Below are 18,598 nucleotides of genomic sequence, written 5' to 3' on the forward strand. Positions count from 1 at the left end.
GATCTTAGTTTTCTAATCGGTTTGTCACATGCTTTTTTTTCCACCTTCCCTTTCTTGGTCTTTTGCCAATTCCTTTTACAGGGTCTCTTTTTTTTCTGTTTCTACTCTCTCCACCTGTCTTCTTCCCTCAAACACACACTCAGGTACTCATTCCCTTCTTCCCTCATACACACACACAGGCACAGGCTCTCATTCTCACAAATACACACACATAGGCCAAGGCTCTCACTCTCACATGCTCTCTCATACATAAACATATTGTCTCTTTCTTCACAAGCTGTCTCACACAAATACACAGGTTCTCTCTCACATGCTATCTCACACACACAGGCTCTCACTCTCACATGTTGTCTCACACACACACACACACACACACACACTCAGGTTCTCACATGCTGTCGTTCTGAACATACAGGCTCTCACTCCCACACATAGTCTCTCAACTCACCGTTATAGTTAGTAAGGTTTGGATAGACCCTTGGACACTGTGGCAGCTGACCACGCCCACGGGGGGGAGTCCTGTGAGGGGCCACAGGTCAGGCTCAGCTCTGGACACACAAACACAGATAGTTCTTTATTTAGACAGTTTGAGGAGCCAGCAGAGGTGGCGGTAGTGAGTAGAAGATGTAGTCCGGCTGGGCTAGTATTCCCCAGGGCGCTGGAACAGCGGTTCTTCCGGTAGCAGTGCTGTAGTGGAGAAAACTGAGAAAGTGAGCAAAATAGAACATTCAGAGTCCCAGATATGGAGAAGCACCGAGATAGGGAGAGCTGGCCCTCGAGGAGCGAGTACCAGATCCCTGGAGGTAGAGAGACTTGTTGGCGAAGTACTCACACAGCAGTTCCACGTAGAAGATGGCACTGGCGCTGGAATGGGGGCAGGTCCTCGAGGAGCGAGTACAAGTTTCCAGGGAGACAGCTCTGAGGAGTAGATGATAATAGTACTCACTGAAGGTGTCTGTAGCGAATTCTTCCAAGTAGAAGAGGAGATAGATGCAGGCAGTGAGTCAGGGAACATGGGCCCTCGAGGAGCGAGTACCGGTTACCTGATAGCGACCTGAAAGAAACAATGAGGCCCTCGAGGAGCGGGTACCCCTTTAGCAGAAAGAGTCCAATGGGAGTTGGAAGGCAGAGTCGCTGGGTATGGAGAGCAAATCCCATCCGTAAGATCACCCTTGCTAAGTCAACGGCTAGCAATAAACAGTAGGCTTATATATCCGGGCAGCATGACGTCATCACAGGGGGACGCCCCTGAGGAACGTGCCAATGAGGAAATAAGAATGAGGGTCACGAGGAGCGCGCACCCTAAGGTACCTGAAGAGTATGGCGGGAGGCAGCGCCCAAGCCGATCCGGGGACACCGGAGAGGACAGTAGGCGGACGCCGCGGCAGCCAGGTATCCATGAGGAGCAGGAGGAGTCGCAAGAAAGGAAAGGTAGGCGGAGTGAAGCCGTCGGGAAATGACGGTTGCAACAGTACCCCCTTTCAAAGGGTGGTCTCCTCTGCAGGTACCAGGTTTTGGTTTCGAAGGATATGAGAGATGAAACTGATGGAGCATCTCTTTGTCAAGGATATTATCCAGAGGCTCCCAAGAATTTTATTTGGGGCCAAAAACCTTCCCATGAAAGAAGGTATTCCCAAGTCTTGCCTCATCTTCGGACATCAAGGATAGCTTCGACCTTATATTCTATGTCATCTTCTGCATTGATGGGAGATGGTTCCTGAGACTTGGAAGAGAACTCACTGAGAATGAGTGGTTTCAAAAGTGAAACATGAAAAGCGTTGTGGATGTTTAATCCAGGTGGTAGCTTCAGACTGTAAGTGATGTTGCCAAGACGTCGTAGGATTGGAAATGGTCCAACGTAGCGAGGAGCAAATCGAGTGGAGGGTAACTTCAGTCTAAGGTGCTTAGTGGATAGCCAGACTTTGTCACCAGGTTGAAAGATAGGTGCTTTGCAATGGTGAGCGTCATAAAACCTTTTGGCTCGATCACTCGTTTTGAGTAGCATTTCTTTCATCTGAGTCCATAATTGTAGAGAATCATCAGCAGTGGATTGAGCTGCTGGGGACGTCACTGAGAGCTTCAGTGGAAGTGGCGGTGGTGGTGAACGTCCATATACCACTTCAAAAGGTGTTGATCCAGTGGATGATGCTGGATGAAAATTAATGGCGAAATCAGCCCATGGTAACAGTTTCGGCCCAGTTATTCTGACGGCAACTCACATAGGCCTGAATGAACTGTTTCAGAGTCCTATTCATCCGTTCTGTTTGACCATTTGATTGAGGATGAAAGGCAGATGTATAATCTAGAGAGATGTCGAAGAGCTTGCACAAAGCCTTCCAGAATTTTGCAGTGAACTGTGATCCTCGATCCGAGACTATGTGCTTCGGTAGGCCGTGAAGGTGAAAGATGTAGGCTATGAAGAGCTTCTCAAGCTCCAAGGCTGAAGGTAAGCCAGGCAGCATCACAAAATGGGCCATCTTGCTGAAGCAGTTGACTATGACCCAAATGGTATTCATATCTCCAGAGAGGGGAAGGTCAACTACAAAGTCAGTAGCAATATGCGTCCAGGGCTGTTCCGGAGCTGGAAGCAGTTGCAGCAATCCCCACGGTTGGTCAGAAGTAGATTTGTGCTTGGCAGTTTGTACAAGATGCTACGTAGGAGAGTGTATCTTCCTTGATAGTTGGCCACCAATAATACTTCTGGAGCTTCAGCAGGGTACGGCGTTGACCAGGATGGCCAGCCAGCTTGGAATTGTGCGACCAAAAGAGCACTTTCTTCCTGAGGTGTTTAGGCACGATGGCCTTACTGTTGCGTTCATGCCTGTTCTCGCCCTCGCTCCACCCTCTCTACCTTATTGGCGACTCCCTTTGGGTCTGATGGACAGATGCTGCCGCGGCTTCTCCTCGCCATTCTTCCTGGAATCCCCGGGCTGGCCTGACGCTGCGGATCCGCCATGTTCCTGATGACGTAAGAGAGCGCGCTCGCGCTCCAGAGTTTGTACCGGCTAGGCGTGAACTTCGGGGGCGTCCCCACGTAGTGATGTCATCCGCTTCCAACTTAAAAGGTCTTTGCTTGCAACTACGAATCGAGTTAGCAAGGGGAATTCTGCCTCTACAAACTTACCTAGGGGTACCCGCTCCTCGGGGTCCCCGCTCTCTGTTCTTGCTTTCAGATTGTTAAGAAGGGATCCGGTACTCGCTCTTCGAGGGCCTACGTCCCTGAATGCTCAGAAGATAGAATTTATGTAGTCGGTGTAGGCTGTGAGGAAGTGAGAAGGCTGTAATGCAAAATGCATGCAGCACTGATTTAGGAAACCTCTAGTTCTTTGAATCTCTCCAGAGAAATGAACTGGAGCAGCCAGAGGTACCATAGTCTTTATAGTTACTTCAGGTAACTGACCTTCATTACTGGAAGCAGCACTTTAATTCTTCTGTGTGTGCAGCTGATGGAACGCAGAAGTGAGTTTCTCCAATGCGTCCTGTTGTTCAGCAATGCGCAGGGCCAGGCCAGGAATGGCCTGCAAGGCATTGAGCTGTGCCGGATCCATGGAGTTAGCAATCTGTTATTGTTAGTGAGGTTTGGGTGGATCCTTGGACTCTGTGGCAGCTGACCATGCTCAAGGGGGATGTCCCGTGACGGGCCACAGGTCAGGCTCAGCTCTGGACACACAAACACACAGGCCAATACAGTAAAGTCCGCGGGAGAGCGGCCAGTGCGCGCGATTCAGTATTTAAATTAGGCCCGGCGCCTCCTTTTTGACAGGAGTGGCGGCTGTCAGCGGGTTTGACAGCCGATGCTCAATTTTGCCGGCGTCGGTTCTCGAGCCCGCTGACAGCCACGGGCTTGGAAACCGGACGCTGGCAAAATTGAGTGTCCGGTTTTCGGCCCGACAGCCGCGGGCCAAATTCAAAAATTATTTTTTTTTTAAACTTTTTTTACTCTTCGGGACCTCTGACTTAATATCGCTATGATATTAAGTCGGAGGGTGCACAGAAAAGCAGTTTTTACTGCTTTTCTGTGCACTTTCCCGGTGCCGGAAGAAATTAGCGCCTACCTTTGGGTCGGCGCTAATTTCTGAAAGTAAAATGTGCGGCTTGGGTGCACATTTTACTTTCTGTAACCCGCGCGCATACCTAATAGGGCCATCAACATGCATTTGCATGTTGAGTGCGCTATTAGGTGCCGCGGGTTGGACGCGCGTTTTCCTCCCCTTACTGAATAAGGGGTAAGGGAAAACGCGCATCCAAGAGCAGGCTAACAGTGCGCTCCATTGGAGCGCACTGTACTGTATGGGCCTGACAGATAGTTCTTTATTTAGTCAGTTTGAGGAGCCACCAGAGGTGGCGGTAGTGAGTAGAAGATGTAGCCCGGCTGGCCTAGTATTCCTCAGGGCACTGAAACAGTGATTCTTCCAGTAGCATTGCTGTAGTGGAGAAAACTGAGAAAGTGAGCACAAGAGAACATGCACCGAGTCCCAGATATGGAGAAGCCCTGAGATAGGGAGATCTGGCCCTCGAGGAGCGAGTACCAGATCCCTGGAGGTAGAGAGACTTGTTGGCGAAGTACTCACATAGCTGTTCCACGCAGAAGATGGCACTGGCGCTGGAACGGGGGCAGGCCCTTGAGGAGCGAGTACAAGTTTCCAGGGAGACAGCTCTGAGGAGTAGATGATAATAGTACTCACTGATGGTGTCTGTAGCGAATTCTTCCAAGTAGAAGAGGAGATAGATGCAGGCAGTGAGTCAGGGAACATGGGCCCTCGAGGAGCGAGTACTGGCTACCTGATAGCGACCTGAAAGAAAAAATGAGGCCCCTGAGGAGTGGGTACCCCGTTAGCAGAAAGAGGCCAATGGGAGAAGGAAGGCAGAATAGCTGGGTACGGAGAGCGAATCCCATCCGTAAGATCACCCTTGCTAACTCAACGGCTAGCAATAAACAGTAGGCTTAAATATCCGGGCAGTGTGATGTCATCACAGGGGGACACACCTGAGGTTCGCGCCAATGAAGAAATAAGAATGAGGGTCGCAAGGTGCGCGCGCCCTAAGGTACCTGAAGAGCATGGCGGGAGGCAGCGCCCAAGCTGGTCCAGGGACGCCGGGGAGGACAGTAGGCGGACGCCGCAGCAGCCAGGCGTCCATGAGGAGCAGGAGGAGTCGCAAGAAAGGAAAGGTAGGCGAAGTGAAGCCATCGGGAAGTGACGGTCACAACACTCACTCTCTCACACACACTCAGTCTCTCCACTCACGCTCATACATACACACACACACACATTCTACAGGGCCTCAGCCTCTCTCTCACCTCTGGATCTCGTCTTCACTGGTTGCCGCAAGTTGGGATCCGTAACGGCCCTGCCACAAACGTTGCTCCTGTTCTGCATGTGGCCGACGCTGCTCCTCCTTCCTGCCTGCATGGCTCCAGCAAATCTTTCTTCCGGCGCCTCACAGGCAGGAAGGAGGCAGAGCATCTGGAAGTGACTTTTTCTTCAGGCCGTGGTGGAATGAGCTCCACCATGGCCCCGCTGATCTTCCTACTGTGCACAGCCGGCTCACTGCATCCCTGCTCAGCCGCCGGTGGGATGAGGTCCACCACTGACCACATGGGCCTCCCTGTCGGCCATCAGCGCCCCCCTATAGCCCTGCACCAGGGGCATTGGTCCCCCCTTGGTATGCCACTGCTAGTTCATCTTCTCTCACCTGCTTCTGTCACTTCTTCTCTTCCTCACGATCCCCTCCCCTCTTCCACCTTACCAGCTGTCCATAAAATTTTCAGAAAAATGGACCCGTCTGTAAGATCCGGAAATGCTTCAAGCTGTGCTTCTCCTTCAGCTCCCTCTGACACATCCATGTGCTGGTGGGGGCTGGAAGTGATGGGTTTTGTGCTGAACAAGTGCATGCACTGCACTGCTTGTCCTATCGGCCTGGGCTCTCTTCTCGGGATCGGCCTTTTGCAAGACAAGCTACATTTTTGGATGGGGACCCTCCTCTCTAAAAAGCACCAAATTTCAGAATGGGATCCCCACCCTTCCCCACAAGGCACTGAATTTTGGAGGAGGCTCCTCCTTCTGCCTAGGGATATGTGACATCTAAATCCAACACAGGCAGGGTTACCAACTCCCAAAAACGTTTTTACTGACAGCCTTGGTGGTGAGCAGTGAAAAATAGGTTGGGTTGTCAGTAACAACAGACGATCAGTAAAAACGTTTTTTCGGGAGTTGGCACCCCTGCCTAACTGCCCTATCCCTCTTAAGTTCCTCTTCCAAATCCTCACCCAAACTGCTCTTCCTACCCAGGTCCCTTCTCTCAGCTTTCATCTCCTGTCTCAGCCCATCACCCTCACAGCCTATGTCCCTTCTCCCAGTCCTACTTCCTCTCTCCCAGCCTTTATCCTCTTTTTTTCCTTTTCGCAAATCCTTTCCCCCTCTCACAGCCCTCTGCACCTCTCAGCATGACAGCCTGTGCCCACTCTCCCAGCCTCTTCTCAGCTCCTTCTCAACCTCTCGTCCCACCACTTCCATCCATCTTCCCTCTTCCTTATATAGTTACGCTCATCTTTCCCCAGCCTACAGCCCCTCTTCCAGCCTCTATCATCCTTTCTCTCACTGCCAACATCTCCTCCAGTTCTCTCAGCTAATATTCCTTTTCATGATCAACTTCCCCTCGGCCGGGCCCTTTATCAACTCCTCTCCCTCTCTTTCAGCCCTTCTCTCACCACTCTCCCCCCCCCCCCCCCCCATAGACTTTTTCTCAAGTTTGTTGTGAAATATTGAAAAAGACTTTAGCTAGATATTATAACTCTATACCTACTTAAGGAGATTAAACTCAGATTTGTGGGAAAGAGTACATAAGATAGATGGAAAGAGTAGAACCCATTACATCCCTGTGCAATAAAACTTCCACTAATCTGAGCTCTTCTTAATACTACAGCATCATAAGTCCCACAGTCACTCTCACCAAGCTAAGCCCTCCCCACTGCCACAGCCTCATCAGTTCCACAAGCTCCACCCCCAAGCTGAGCCCTCCCCGGTGCCACAGCCTCATCAGTTCCACGAGCTCCACCCCCCAAGCTGAGCCCTCCCCGGTGCCACAGCCTCATCATTTCCACAAGCTCCACCCCCCCAAGCTGAGCCCTCCCCACTGCCACAGCCTCATCAGTTCCACAAGCTCCACCCCCCAAGCTGAGCCCTCCCCGGTGCCACAGCCTCATCAGTTAAGCTCCACCCCCCAAGCTGAGCCCTCCCCGGTGCCACAGCCTCATCAGTTTCACAAGCTCCACCCCCCCAAGCTGAGCCCTCCCCGGTGCCACAGCCTCATCAGTTTCACAAGCTCCACTCCCCAAGCTGAGCCCTCCCCGGTGCCACAGCCTCATCAGTTTCACAAGCTCCACCCCCCAAGCTGAGCCCTCCCCACTGCCACAGCCTCATCAGTTCCACACTCACCACTCCACAAGCTGAGCCCTCCCCACTGCCACAGCCTCATCAGTTCCACACTCACCACCCCACAAGCTGAGCCCTCCCCACTGCCACAGCCTCATCAGTTCCACACTTACCACTCCACAAGCTGAGCCCTCCCTCAGTGCCACAGCCTCATTAGTTCCACACTCACCGCCCCCCAAGCTGAGCCCTCCCTCAGTGCCACAGCCTCATCAGTTCCACAAGCTCCACCCCCCAAGCTGAGCCCTCCCTCAGTGCCACAGCCTCATCAGTTCCACACATCACCCCCCAAGCTGAGCCCTCCCTCAGTGCCACAGCCTCATCAGTTCCACACTCACCACCCCACAAGCTGAGCCCTCCCTCAGTGCCACAGCCTCATCAGTTCCACACTCACCACTCCACAAGCTGAGCCCTCCCTCAGTGCCACAGCCTCATCAGTTCCACAATCTCCACCCCCCAAGCTGAGCCCTCCCTCAGTGCCACAGCCTCATCAGTTCCACACTCACCACCCCCCAAGCTGAGCCCTCCCTCAGTGCCACAGCCTCATCAGTTCCACACTCACCACCCCCCAAGCTGAGCCCTCCCTCAGTGCCACAGCCTCATCAGTTCCACACTCACCACTTCAGAAGCTGAGCCCTCCCTCAGTGCCACAGCCTCATTAGTTCCACACTCACCACCCCCCAAGCTGAGCCCTCCCTCAGTGCCACAGCCTCATCAGTTCCACACTCACCACTCCACAAGCTGAGCCCTCCCTCAGTGCCACAGCCTCATCAGTTCCACACTCACCACTCCAGAAGCTGAGCCCTCCCTCAGTGCCACAGCCTCATCAGTTCCACACTCACCGCCCCCCAAGCTGAGCCCTCCCTCAGTGCCACAGCCTCATCAGTTCCACACTCACCACTCCACAAGCTGAGCCCTCCCTCAGTGCCACAGCCTCATCAGTTCCACAAGCTCCACACCCATTGAGCCCTCCCCACTGCCACAGCCTCATCAGTTCCACAATCTCCACCCCCCAAGCTGAGCACTCCCTCAGTGCCACAGCCTCATCAGTTCCACACTCACCACCCCACAAGCTGAGCCCTCCCCGGTGCCACAGCCTCATCAGTTCCACACTCACCACTCCACAAGCTGAGCCCTCCCTCAGTGCCACAGCCTCATCAGTTCCACACTCACCACTCCACAAGCTGAGCCCTCCCTCAGTGCCACAGCCTCATCAGTTCCACACTCACCACTCCACAAGCTGAGCCCTCCCTCAGTGCCACAGCCTCATCAGTTCCACACTCACCATTCCACAAGCTGAGCCCTCCCTCAGTGCCACAGCCTCATCAGTTCCACACTCACCACCCCACAAGCTGAGCCCTCCCCACTGCCACAGCCTCATCAGTTCCACACTCACCACCCCACAAGCTGAGCCCTCCCTCAGTGCCACAGCCTCATTAGTTCCACACTTACCGCCCCCCAAGCTGAGCCCTCTCTCAGTGCCACAGCCTCATCAGTTCCACAAGCTCCACCCCCGTTGAGCCCTCCCCACTGCCACAGCCTCATCAGTTCCACAATCTCCACCCCCCAAGCTGAGCCCTCCCTCAGTGCCACAGCCTCATCAGTTCCACACTCACCACTCCACAAGCTGAGCCCTCCCTCAGTGCCACAGCCTCATCAGTTCCACACTCACCACCCCACAAGCTGAGCCCTCCCTCAGTGCCACAGCCTCATCAGTTCCACACATCACCCCCCCCAAGCTGAGCCCTCCCTCAGTGCCACAGCCTCATCAGTTCCACACTCACCACCCCCCAAGCTGAGCCCTCCCTCAGTGCCACAGCCTCATCAGTTCCACACATCACCCCCCAAGCTGAGCCCTCCCTCAGTGCCACAGCCTCATCAGTTCCACACTCACCACTCCACAAGCTGAGCCCTCCCTCAGTGCCACAGCCTCATCAGTTCCACAATCTCCACCCCCCCAAGCTGAGCCCTCCCTCAGTGCCACAGCCTCATCAGTTCCACACTCACCACCCCACAAGCTGAGCCCTCCCTCAGTGCCACAGCCTCATCAGTTCCACACTCACCACTCCACAAGCTGAGCCCTCCCTCAGTGCCACAGCCTCATCAGTTCCACACTCACCACCCCCAAGCTGAGCCCTCCCTCAGTGCCACAGCCTCATCAGTTCCACACTCACCACCCCACAAGCTGAGCCCTCCCTCAGTGCCACAGCCTCATCAGTTCCACACTCACCACCCCACAAGCTGAGCCCTCCCTCAGTGCCACAGCCTCATCAGTTCCACACTCACCACCCCACAAGCTGAGCCCTCCCCACTGCCACAGCCTCATCAGTTCCACACTCACCACCCCACAAGCTGAGCCCTCCCTCAGTGCCACAGCCTCATCAGTTCCACACTCACCACTCCACAAGCTGAGCCCTCCCTCAGTGCCACAGCCTCATCAGTTCCACAATCTCCACCCCCCAAGCTGAGCCCTCCCTCAGTGCCACAGCCTCATCAGTTCCACACTCACCACCCCACAAGCTGAGCCCTCCCCACTGCCACAGCCTCATCAGTTCCACACTCACCACCCCACAAGCTGAGCCCTCCCTCAGTGCCACAGCCTCATCAGTTCCACACTCACCACTCCACAAGCTGAGCCCTCCCCGGTGCCACAGCCTCATCAGTTCCACACTCACCACTCCACAAGCTGAGCCCTCCCTCAGTGCCACAGCCTCATCAGTTCCACACTCACCACCCCACAAGCTGAGCCCTCCCCGGTGCCACAGCCTCATCAGTTCCACACTCACCACTCCACAAGCTGAGCCCTCCCTCAGTGCCACAGCCTCATCAGTTCCACACTCACCACTCCACAAGCTGAGTCCTCCCTCAGTGCCACAGCCTCATCAGTTCCACAATCTCCACCCCCCAAGCTGAGCCCTCCCTCAGTGCCACAGCCTCATCAGTTCCACACTCACCACCCCACAAGCTGAGCCCTCCCCGGTGCCACAGCCTCATCAGTTCCACACTCACCACTCCACAAGCTGAGCCCTCCCCAGAACAGCCTCATGTGCCCCTCATACGTTCCAGAATAGAGTTGATAATCCTTATTTCTAGCCAAAGAATGTCCTGGGGCTGATGGAACAGTTCATGCAATCTCCAGCCCCCATGGGCTTGCGCTGATCTTGTTCACACTATCCACTTCTGGCTTCTTTCCAAGAGACCCAGTGTGGCAGCAGCAGAGAAGAGGACAGAGGCCATGTCACCTGCCTCCATGAGCTCCTCCATGGGTGTACCAGAAGAGATGAATGAGTCCCTGCACTATGCCACCATCGATTTCTCCAAAGTGCAGCCCAGGAGGAAGGCAGCACCAGAGAGCACAGAGTACTCAGAGGTCAAACTGAAATAACAGAGTGGGGAGCTGGGAACCCTGTTCTGCACCTCGCTGCTGGCATGAAGCACCACCACCACAATATCGGTTTAAGATGGCTATAAAAGCTCTTCTTTGGGGCCAGACCTTGGGTTGTGAGTTGTGGACGTGTGGACCTTGTCCGTTTCCAAATTCTGGTGATCGTGGCCCACCACGTGCCTGTGAGCTACTGCAGTGGTGGCCATTGCTTTCTGCAGCCCACGGTGGTCCCTTATTCAGAGGTTGGCTAGGTATGGCCCCACCTCGCTTCCAAGATCTGACAAGTTCAGACACTCCCAGGGCAGTCCTGATGGAGAAGGGGGAGATGCCTGAAAGTTTAAGGTGGGGATGGGATGTTGTTAGTAGCTGTTAAAAAAATATTATTGCTGGTTGTTCCATCTTATCCTCAAGTAAAGCCATTAACAAAATTGTTTCTCCCAGCTTGTTACAGCGGCGCAGAGCGATGGTGGCTGTTTACATTGTTTTAGTCTGAAATGTGGGGTCTGAGTTAATGAGGCCTGGAAAATAACAAGGCACTAGTACACAATGATTTTCTGGGCGGGAGCTGTCAGGAGAGGGGGTGGGCTGCTGAATTTCTTTACAGGTATTGGTTTGAGCAAGTTTAAAACTAAATAAAGAAAACCCAACCACTTAATTGTAATTTTGATTGTAAATCAGATGACAGTGAATAATGTACACAGACAAAACGTAGATCATGTATATGAATATATATAAAGTGGAATGAGCTGTTGTCAGCCTGGGTGCCAGGGGGACGTTATTTTAATTAAATGATTAGTTCACCAACCCATCCTAGTCTGTATTCTTTCAAGGAAATCCCGCCTTTTTTATTAGCAGGCATAAACCTTTCACCTTTGCACTGGACCCATGCCGCAGCCTGGAGCTGTGCAGCCTGGAGCTGGGGAAGCACTGGGAGCTGCATGCCCACATACCCTAGTGAGTCAGATGATGTGGCCCGAATCTTTCTAGGCCTTCCAGATCCTTGCATTAATGTTATTCCCAGACGTGGTATTTAGAAATAGGTTGGAACTGAGTGAGCTGGTGAGGAGAAACCTTGCTCATGTAACTTTACCCAGCTATTGAGTGGAACACACCCAGATAAGTCTCCTGCTTAATATATACCTGGGTAAAGTTATCAGGGTAACTCTAGGACAGGTGCTTTTCTGACCAGGCTAACATTAGCCAGGAAGCACCGAATAGTCACTGGCCAATATGTACACCCTCTCCCTCAAACTTCAGCATCCCCATCTCTTCCTATGCGGCTAAACTTGGTGCGGGTAATGAGTTACTCAGAGAAAACGTAGCCTGGAAGCGGTGGGAAATTTTCACAAGTTCGACTTTGTCCGGGCAATTACCTGGGCAAACCTTTTTCATTATCAACTTCATAAATATGAGGCTAGTTTGGGTGATTTCCTGGGGGCTAGGGGAGGGGCCGGGGGAATGTCCAAGATGGCAGTTCCGAGGTTTAACCACCTGAAACATGGAATGCTGTAGCGGAGTGAGTCAGCTGAAACGATTCCTTATTCGGGAGAAGATGCATCCTCACTGCCTCTGTTTGTAGCTTTGGTAACAGAAAATCTCAAGGTCAAGGAGGCTGGGGGGAGGGGCAGTACAACCTACCGAACCTCGACAGAAATCTCAGTTGCAACATGGGGCATAGCCTGGGTCATCTCAGGACAGAGGGGCGAGGGGGAAAAGGTCATCTCCCAGACTCGGTGAGACTAGAACGATGAGGAATAAATGTTTGAGAGGGGCATATACCGACTTACGGGCTGATACAGTAAAAGTCGCGGGAGAGCGGGCACGCGCACAGGCCACTCTCCTGTGCGTGCGATTCAGTATTCAAATTAGGGCCAGTGGGACAGGAGCGGCGGCTGTCAGTGGGTTTGACAGCCGACGCTCAATTTTGCTGGCATAGGTTCTCAAATCCTCTGACAGCCGGCGTCTGGTCCGTAAACCAGACGCCGGCAAAAGTGAGCTTTCGGTTTTTGAGCCACGGGCCGACTTCAAAATTTTTTTTAACTTTTTGTGACTTTCGGGACCTCTGACTTAATATCGCCATGATATTAAGTAGGAGGGTGCACAGAAAAGCTGTTTTTACTGCTTTTCTGTGACTTTCCCGGTGCCCGGAGAAATTAGCGCCCACCTTTGGGTAGGCGCTAATTTCTGAAAGTAAAATGTGCGGCTTGGCTGCACATTTTGCTTTCTGAATCGCGCGGGAATACCTAATAGGGCCATCAACATGCATTTGCATGTTGCGGGCACTATTAGGTTCGGGGGGGGGAGGGGGGTGTTGGACGTGCGTTTTCGACCCCTTACTGAATAAAGGGTAAAGCTAGCGCATCGAAAACGCGCATCCAATCGGCCTGTTAGTAAGGAGATAGACAAGGAGCAGAGGCTGAAAGGGATTACGAATGAATTTCCATTATAATCAGAGGAATTTTTTAAATTGTTTAAATAGTCTGGAGAAATGTTCCATGAAGTAGTTTTTAGATGAAGGGAGTAAGTTCTTGGCTCTTAATATCACCCATGGATGCACAGATGTCTAAGAAACGATGCAGTAGTAGTATCAGGGGGCCGTGCATGAGGGACAAAGTCTTTTATTGTTTAATGTAGCCACCCTGCAGGGTTCTGCTGGTCAGAGGCAGTGCTCCAGGCACTGCAGGCTGGCAGAAAGTTTGCTTCAGTCGAGCAGTTTCAGGAAGGGAAGTGGCGCAATGCTCGGTGGCGGCACTGGGCCCAGGCCTGTGAGGAAAGGCAATGACCCTGGCAGGTCACCGTTGTGCAAGAAAGACGACAGCGAGGACTGTTCAACAGCAAACCTGGCGTTAATCAGTCGACTCCTCTGCAGCATTTCCAGATCTGATGAGGGCAGCTTTCCAAAATCGTTTCATTTACCCGGTCTGAAAATGGCTCGGCCTTTACTCGTGGTGTGCAGGGGATTCAGCCTCCCTCCCTCAGAACCCTCCCCCTTCCCACAGGCACCACCCCCCCCCCCCCCAGTCTCCAGCAGTCTCGCTCCCTCCACCCCCTCTCCTCTAGATTCTAAAGACACAAGGAAGCCAGGCGGCATTAGGCCTGATGTAACGTGTAACAGGTGTGGGCTCGGCCCTCAGAAAGCCAGGAATAAACAATTACAATATAGCAAATCTCCCGTACCAAAAACAGCACTAACTGCCAGCACTCAAAGCGAAAAAACCTTACCTATGAAAAGGCAACACTGCAATTATTCAAACAATGATGCAAGGAGGCCACAATCAAAATAAAGAGCAAACAGTGTCCCTTCTGTAAATAATTAGCAGTCATAACACGCACTTCTGGCAGCTATCGTACCTTCATTTGCCTTCTGCTTAATCGTAGGCCAACAGTTGGTTTTTTTAAGTTTTTAAATTGCAGATAAAACGCACTTATCTTGCTTGATGAAATTGCATTCCCCGAGACAGAACCGTGTTTCGAAAGCCTGAATCAGGGGGTCATTTATCTCATAAGGTCATGGTTTTCTCTCTTCATCGTAGAGGCAAGTGATATTTTAACCAAAATAAAAAAGTATATATTTATGTAGTCCGTCGTCTCCAAACAGACATATAATCCACATACGTTTGTAAAGTGCCCTCACTTGTATTCTAGAGAAGAGCATTTATTTTAAGCACATCAATGGCACAGGTAACTTTAAAAATCTTGTATGTTTTAGGAGCAGAGGCCAAACGTTACCCATGATGCCAAGATTCTGGTGCGGATATACACACCGGAAGCCTGAGATAAAAGCTCCAGAAACCGTATATATAACAGTTTATAATAAATTCAAAATCAAATGAATGTGTACCAATCAGTTTTGAGATTGAGACCCTGAGAATTTACATAAAATATCCAACATTGCTCCCATCGTTTTAACTGGATAACCCGATTGCTTCCTCTCATCAAGACCCACGCCTATGCTTAACACCTGCACCGCGCCCCTTCTCTGCCCCACACACTCACCCTCCCCCCCCCCTCCTAGTCCTCTCCCACATATTTATATTGAATGCACCGCTTATCCCCCTCCCCGCTTTATCCCCCCCTTCTCCTTTTCACCCCTCGCTCCTCTGCTGTACATCTACCCCCATCCTCCTAAAGCTGCCGCTCTTTGCCCCCTCCCCTCGCTCCCCCCCCCCCCTTGTACATTGATTGTATATAATTTGGTTGTCATGTATCTAATCTTGTTTTTTGTATTTATTATCTGTTCACAAATTCCTTTGTCTACCCCTACCCCTTCCCTCCTCCCCCCCCCCTAGTTCTCATATCAGTTACAGTGTAAAGCCACTTTGGCTGAATTCTCGTTGTATGGAAACTGACCTGATGTTTTTCTTATCGAATGTCGGTATATAAAAATCTATAAATAAATAAATAAGTGCGTTTTATCTGCAATTTAAAAACTTAAACCCACGAACTGTTGGCCTGTGATTAAACATAAGACAAATGAAGGTATAATAGCTGCCAGAAGTGCGTATTAAGTCTGGCTACATTGATAGCTTTTTATTTACAGAAGGGACAATGTTGTTTGCTCTAACACTGCAAATATTTCAGCAGGCTCTAAAATTCCGATATAACTCCTATTTAGAAAACACCACCAGCCAGGCTGCCTAAAATACTTGTAAAATAAAATACAAATACATGTACCTAAAAGTATTGTACAAAAGCTTTGAAAACTACATAAGTCCTTACTTCAAATGTCAGATCAGAGACATTCACATCTCAAGATGGGTCCTATATGGTCTCAATGACTTACATACAGACAGTATTTTTGGATAATATTTATTCCTTGTTTGTACCCAGATCAGTCCAGACTCTTAGGTTTAGCCTCCCTTCCGGCAGATGGAGACAGGTAAAGTATCGCTGACACTGCCACATAACCTGAGGTGCCACCTGCCATCCCTCAGTATTTCTCTGTCTCCAGCAGATGGTGGAGGTGCAAAGCCTGCAGTCTGAGGCTAGTAAAAAAAATAAATAAATAAAAGATTTGGACTATTTGAAATTGCCTCCCAGGAGGTTGGTAGGTCCTGGTGGGGCCATCCCCGCTGGTTTTTGAGGCAGACGAGCAGGGGGTGGGGGACCCTTTATTGCTCAGGCCTTTATCTCTAGGCACAGAAAACTGGTGGTCCCAGTTCCCTCGCCCTCAGGAGGACTGACAGAGCCTGCAGCCAATCTTCAATTTGCAGGGAAGTGTTCTTTTTGCTCTCTGGTTGTTTATCGGCACTAGTAAAGTTTGAAAAAAAAAAAGAGTTTTGTGTGCTTTACCGTCTGAAGGAGGGTTCACGCGGCTTCTGTTTCTACCGATCCGCAGGCGCCTGAGAGTAGTCGCAATCCCGGAGCCCTGGCAGCATGCTGCGTGGATCTAGCTGCACGGCGTGTGGCGATGTGCGCGCGAGCCTTTCCCGCTGCGGCCGTTGTTCCCAGTGCCTCTCCAGGGGAGAGGGCACCTCGGGAAGGCCTGCGGCAGCGTCGAATTGGCAGCATGAGCCTGGGAGGCTCTCTGGTGCGTTGCTGAATGCACAGGACCCCTTCCCGGTAAGTGTGGGAACGGTGGCCATTTTGTCCACCTTTGCAGTTGCTATGTGAGCCAGGGAGGGAGATTCCCTCCTCCTTTGTCCTCAGCTGATAAGACCCGCGGGGGAGACCAGCAGGCTCAGGGGCTTTGGTCATAAGGTGAGGAGGACCTCCTGGAGGAGGCTTCAGACGATTCGTCAAATTTTTCCTCTGACTTTGTCCTATTGCTACACAGGGCTTACATGGCTAGAAAAGCCGCTGGGCAGTGCAGGGTCAAGCAGGGGGCATTGGTTCATCCGCAGCTGGAGAAGAGGGTTAGAACCTCATGGACTGCAGGGGCTACGGGGGTTCAGCGAGTCCTAGGGATGCCCACACCAGCGAGTGCGGTGCATAACCTCTCTGAGGTTTCAGAGGATGAGATCGACAAGCGCAGGACCCGCAGGATGCAGATCAGGCTATGGTGGACCAGGACCCGGAAGAAACGCTGGGGAAGGCCCCAGCTGTAGAAGGAGGAGTTGAGTCCCCTGATACCCCATGTTTTAGAGGAATTAGGGATCAAAGTTCCGCGAAAGGAGTCAGATCAGTAAGACATAGACCCGGTCATTTGGATGGCCTACGGGGTCCAGTGAAAGCCTTTCCTTTCCATAAGTTGGTCAAAATGTTGGTATTTAGGGAGTGGGATACTCCTGAGATTGGCTTGAAGGTTAGCAGAGTGATGAACAAGTTATATCCTTTGCCTGAGGATACACTTGAGCTCCTGAAGGTGGATGCCTCGGTTTCAGCTGTCACTAAGAAAACAACCATTCCAGTGGCTGGTTCTGCAGCACTAAAGGATCTTCAGGATAGGAAGCTTGAAGTTCAACTCAAGAAGATTTTTGAGGAGTCTGTCCTTGGTATACATGCGGCGGTATGCAGCAGTTTTATGTTGAGGGCTGGTCTGCTACAATTCCATGTCTGACTCAGATGAAGCAGACAGAGCGCTGGAGACTAGGGATGTGAATCAGGCTTCAGACGATTGAAAATATCGGACGATATTTTCAAAATCGTCAGAAATTGGGGGCTCCCCCAAAACGATAGGAAAACCCCACGATATTGATCGTGGGGGTTCTCTTATCGTTTTGGGGGAGGGCGGGAAAAAACGGCACACAAAAATAACCCCTAAACCCACCCCGACCCTTTTAAACTAATCCCTTAGCTTCCCCCACCCTCCCGACCTCCCAAAAAACTTTTTACAGGTACCTGGTGGTCCAGTGGGGGTCCCTGGAGCGATCTCCCACTCCTGGGCCGTCGGCTGCCACTAATCAAAATGGTGCCGATGGCCCTTTGCCCTTACCATGTGACAGGGTATCCGTGCCATTGGCCGGACCCTGTCACATGGTAGGAGCACTGGATGGCCGGCGCCATCTTGTGCTCCTACCATGTGACAGGGGCTGACCAATGGCACCGGTAGCCCCTGTGACATAGTAAGGGCAAAGGCTATCGGCGCCATTTTGAATACTGGCAGCTGACGGTCCGAGTGCAGGAGGTCGCTCCCGGACCCACGCTGGACTTTTGGCAAGTCTTGTGGGGGTCAGGAGGGTCCCCCAAGACTTGCCAAAAGCCCCTGGTGGTCCAGTGGGGGTCTGGGAGTGATCTCCTGCACTCGGGCCTTCGGCTGCCAGTAATCAAAATGGCACTGATGGGGGGTCCCTGGAGAGGGAGATCACTCCAGGGTCCCCCACTGGACCACCAGGTACCTGTAAAATGTTTTTTGGGGGGGTCGGGAGGGTGGGGGAAGCTATGGTATTAGTTTTAAAGGGTCGGGGTGGGTTTTTTGTTTATCAGCTCGGGCGCAGCCGATAAACAAAACTGCGATCGGGCCCGATGAAAAAAAAACCACATGTGAATCGGAACCGGAATCTGAACCGATTCCGGTTCCAATTCACATCTCTACTGGAGATTGTAGTTGCCTATGGAGCCTATGCATTATATGACCTCATCAGGACTTCTTCCAGAATGATGATGTCAGTGGTATCATCCAGGAGACTTCTGTGGTTGAGGAACTAGTCGGTAGATGTTTCAATCAAGTCTTAGTTGGGAGCATTACTTTTAAAGGGAAGCTACTCTTTAGACAGGACTTGGAGGAGTTGATCAAACATCTGGGGGAGAATAAGCAAACTGTCAGTCACCTTCAGATGCTGAAAGCAATTGTTCCTGTCCCCCTGGAGGAACAGGGGATAGGCCACTATTCCATGTATTTTGT

General features: G+C 51.8%; 1 protein-coding gene across 3 annotated transcripts in view; it reads left to right on the top strand.

The window, feature by feature from the left end:
• LOC115075945 (sialic acid-binding Ig-like lectin 13) overlaps positions 1-18,598 on the top strand; it is an 87,227-nt gene that overhangs the window by 59,079 nt on the left and 9,550 nt on the right. For 2 of the 3 annotated variants that reach the window (XM_029576923.1, XM_029576924.1), the window contains one exon: positions 10,627-11,623. The exons of the other annotated variant lie outside the window; for it this stretch is intronic. In XM_029576923.1, coding sequence (XP_029432783.1) covers positions 10,627-10,815 — 189 coding nt within the window. In that variant the 3' untranslated portion in view covers positions 10,816-11,623. Of the gene's footprint in view, positions 1-10,626; positions 11,624-18,598 lie in introns of those variants that run through there. 3 annotated transcript variants of the gene reach the window in all.

The sequence above is a fragment of the Rhinatrema bivittatum genome, chromosome 14 (genome assembly GCF_901001135.1).
Source record: "Rhinatrema bivittatum chromosome 14, aRhiBiv1.1, whole genome shotgun sequence".
Taxonomy (NCBI): Eukaryota; Metazoa; Chordata; class Amphibia; order Gymnophiona; family Rhinatrematidae; genus Rhinatrema; species Rhinatrema bivittatum.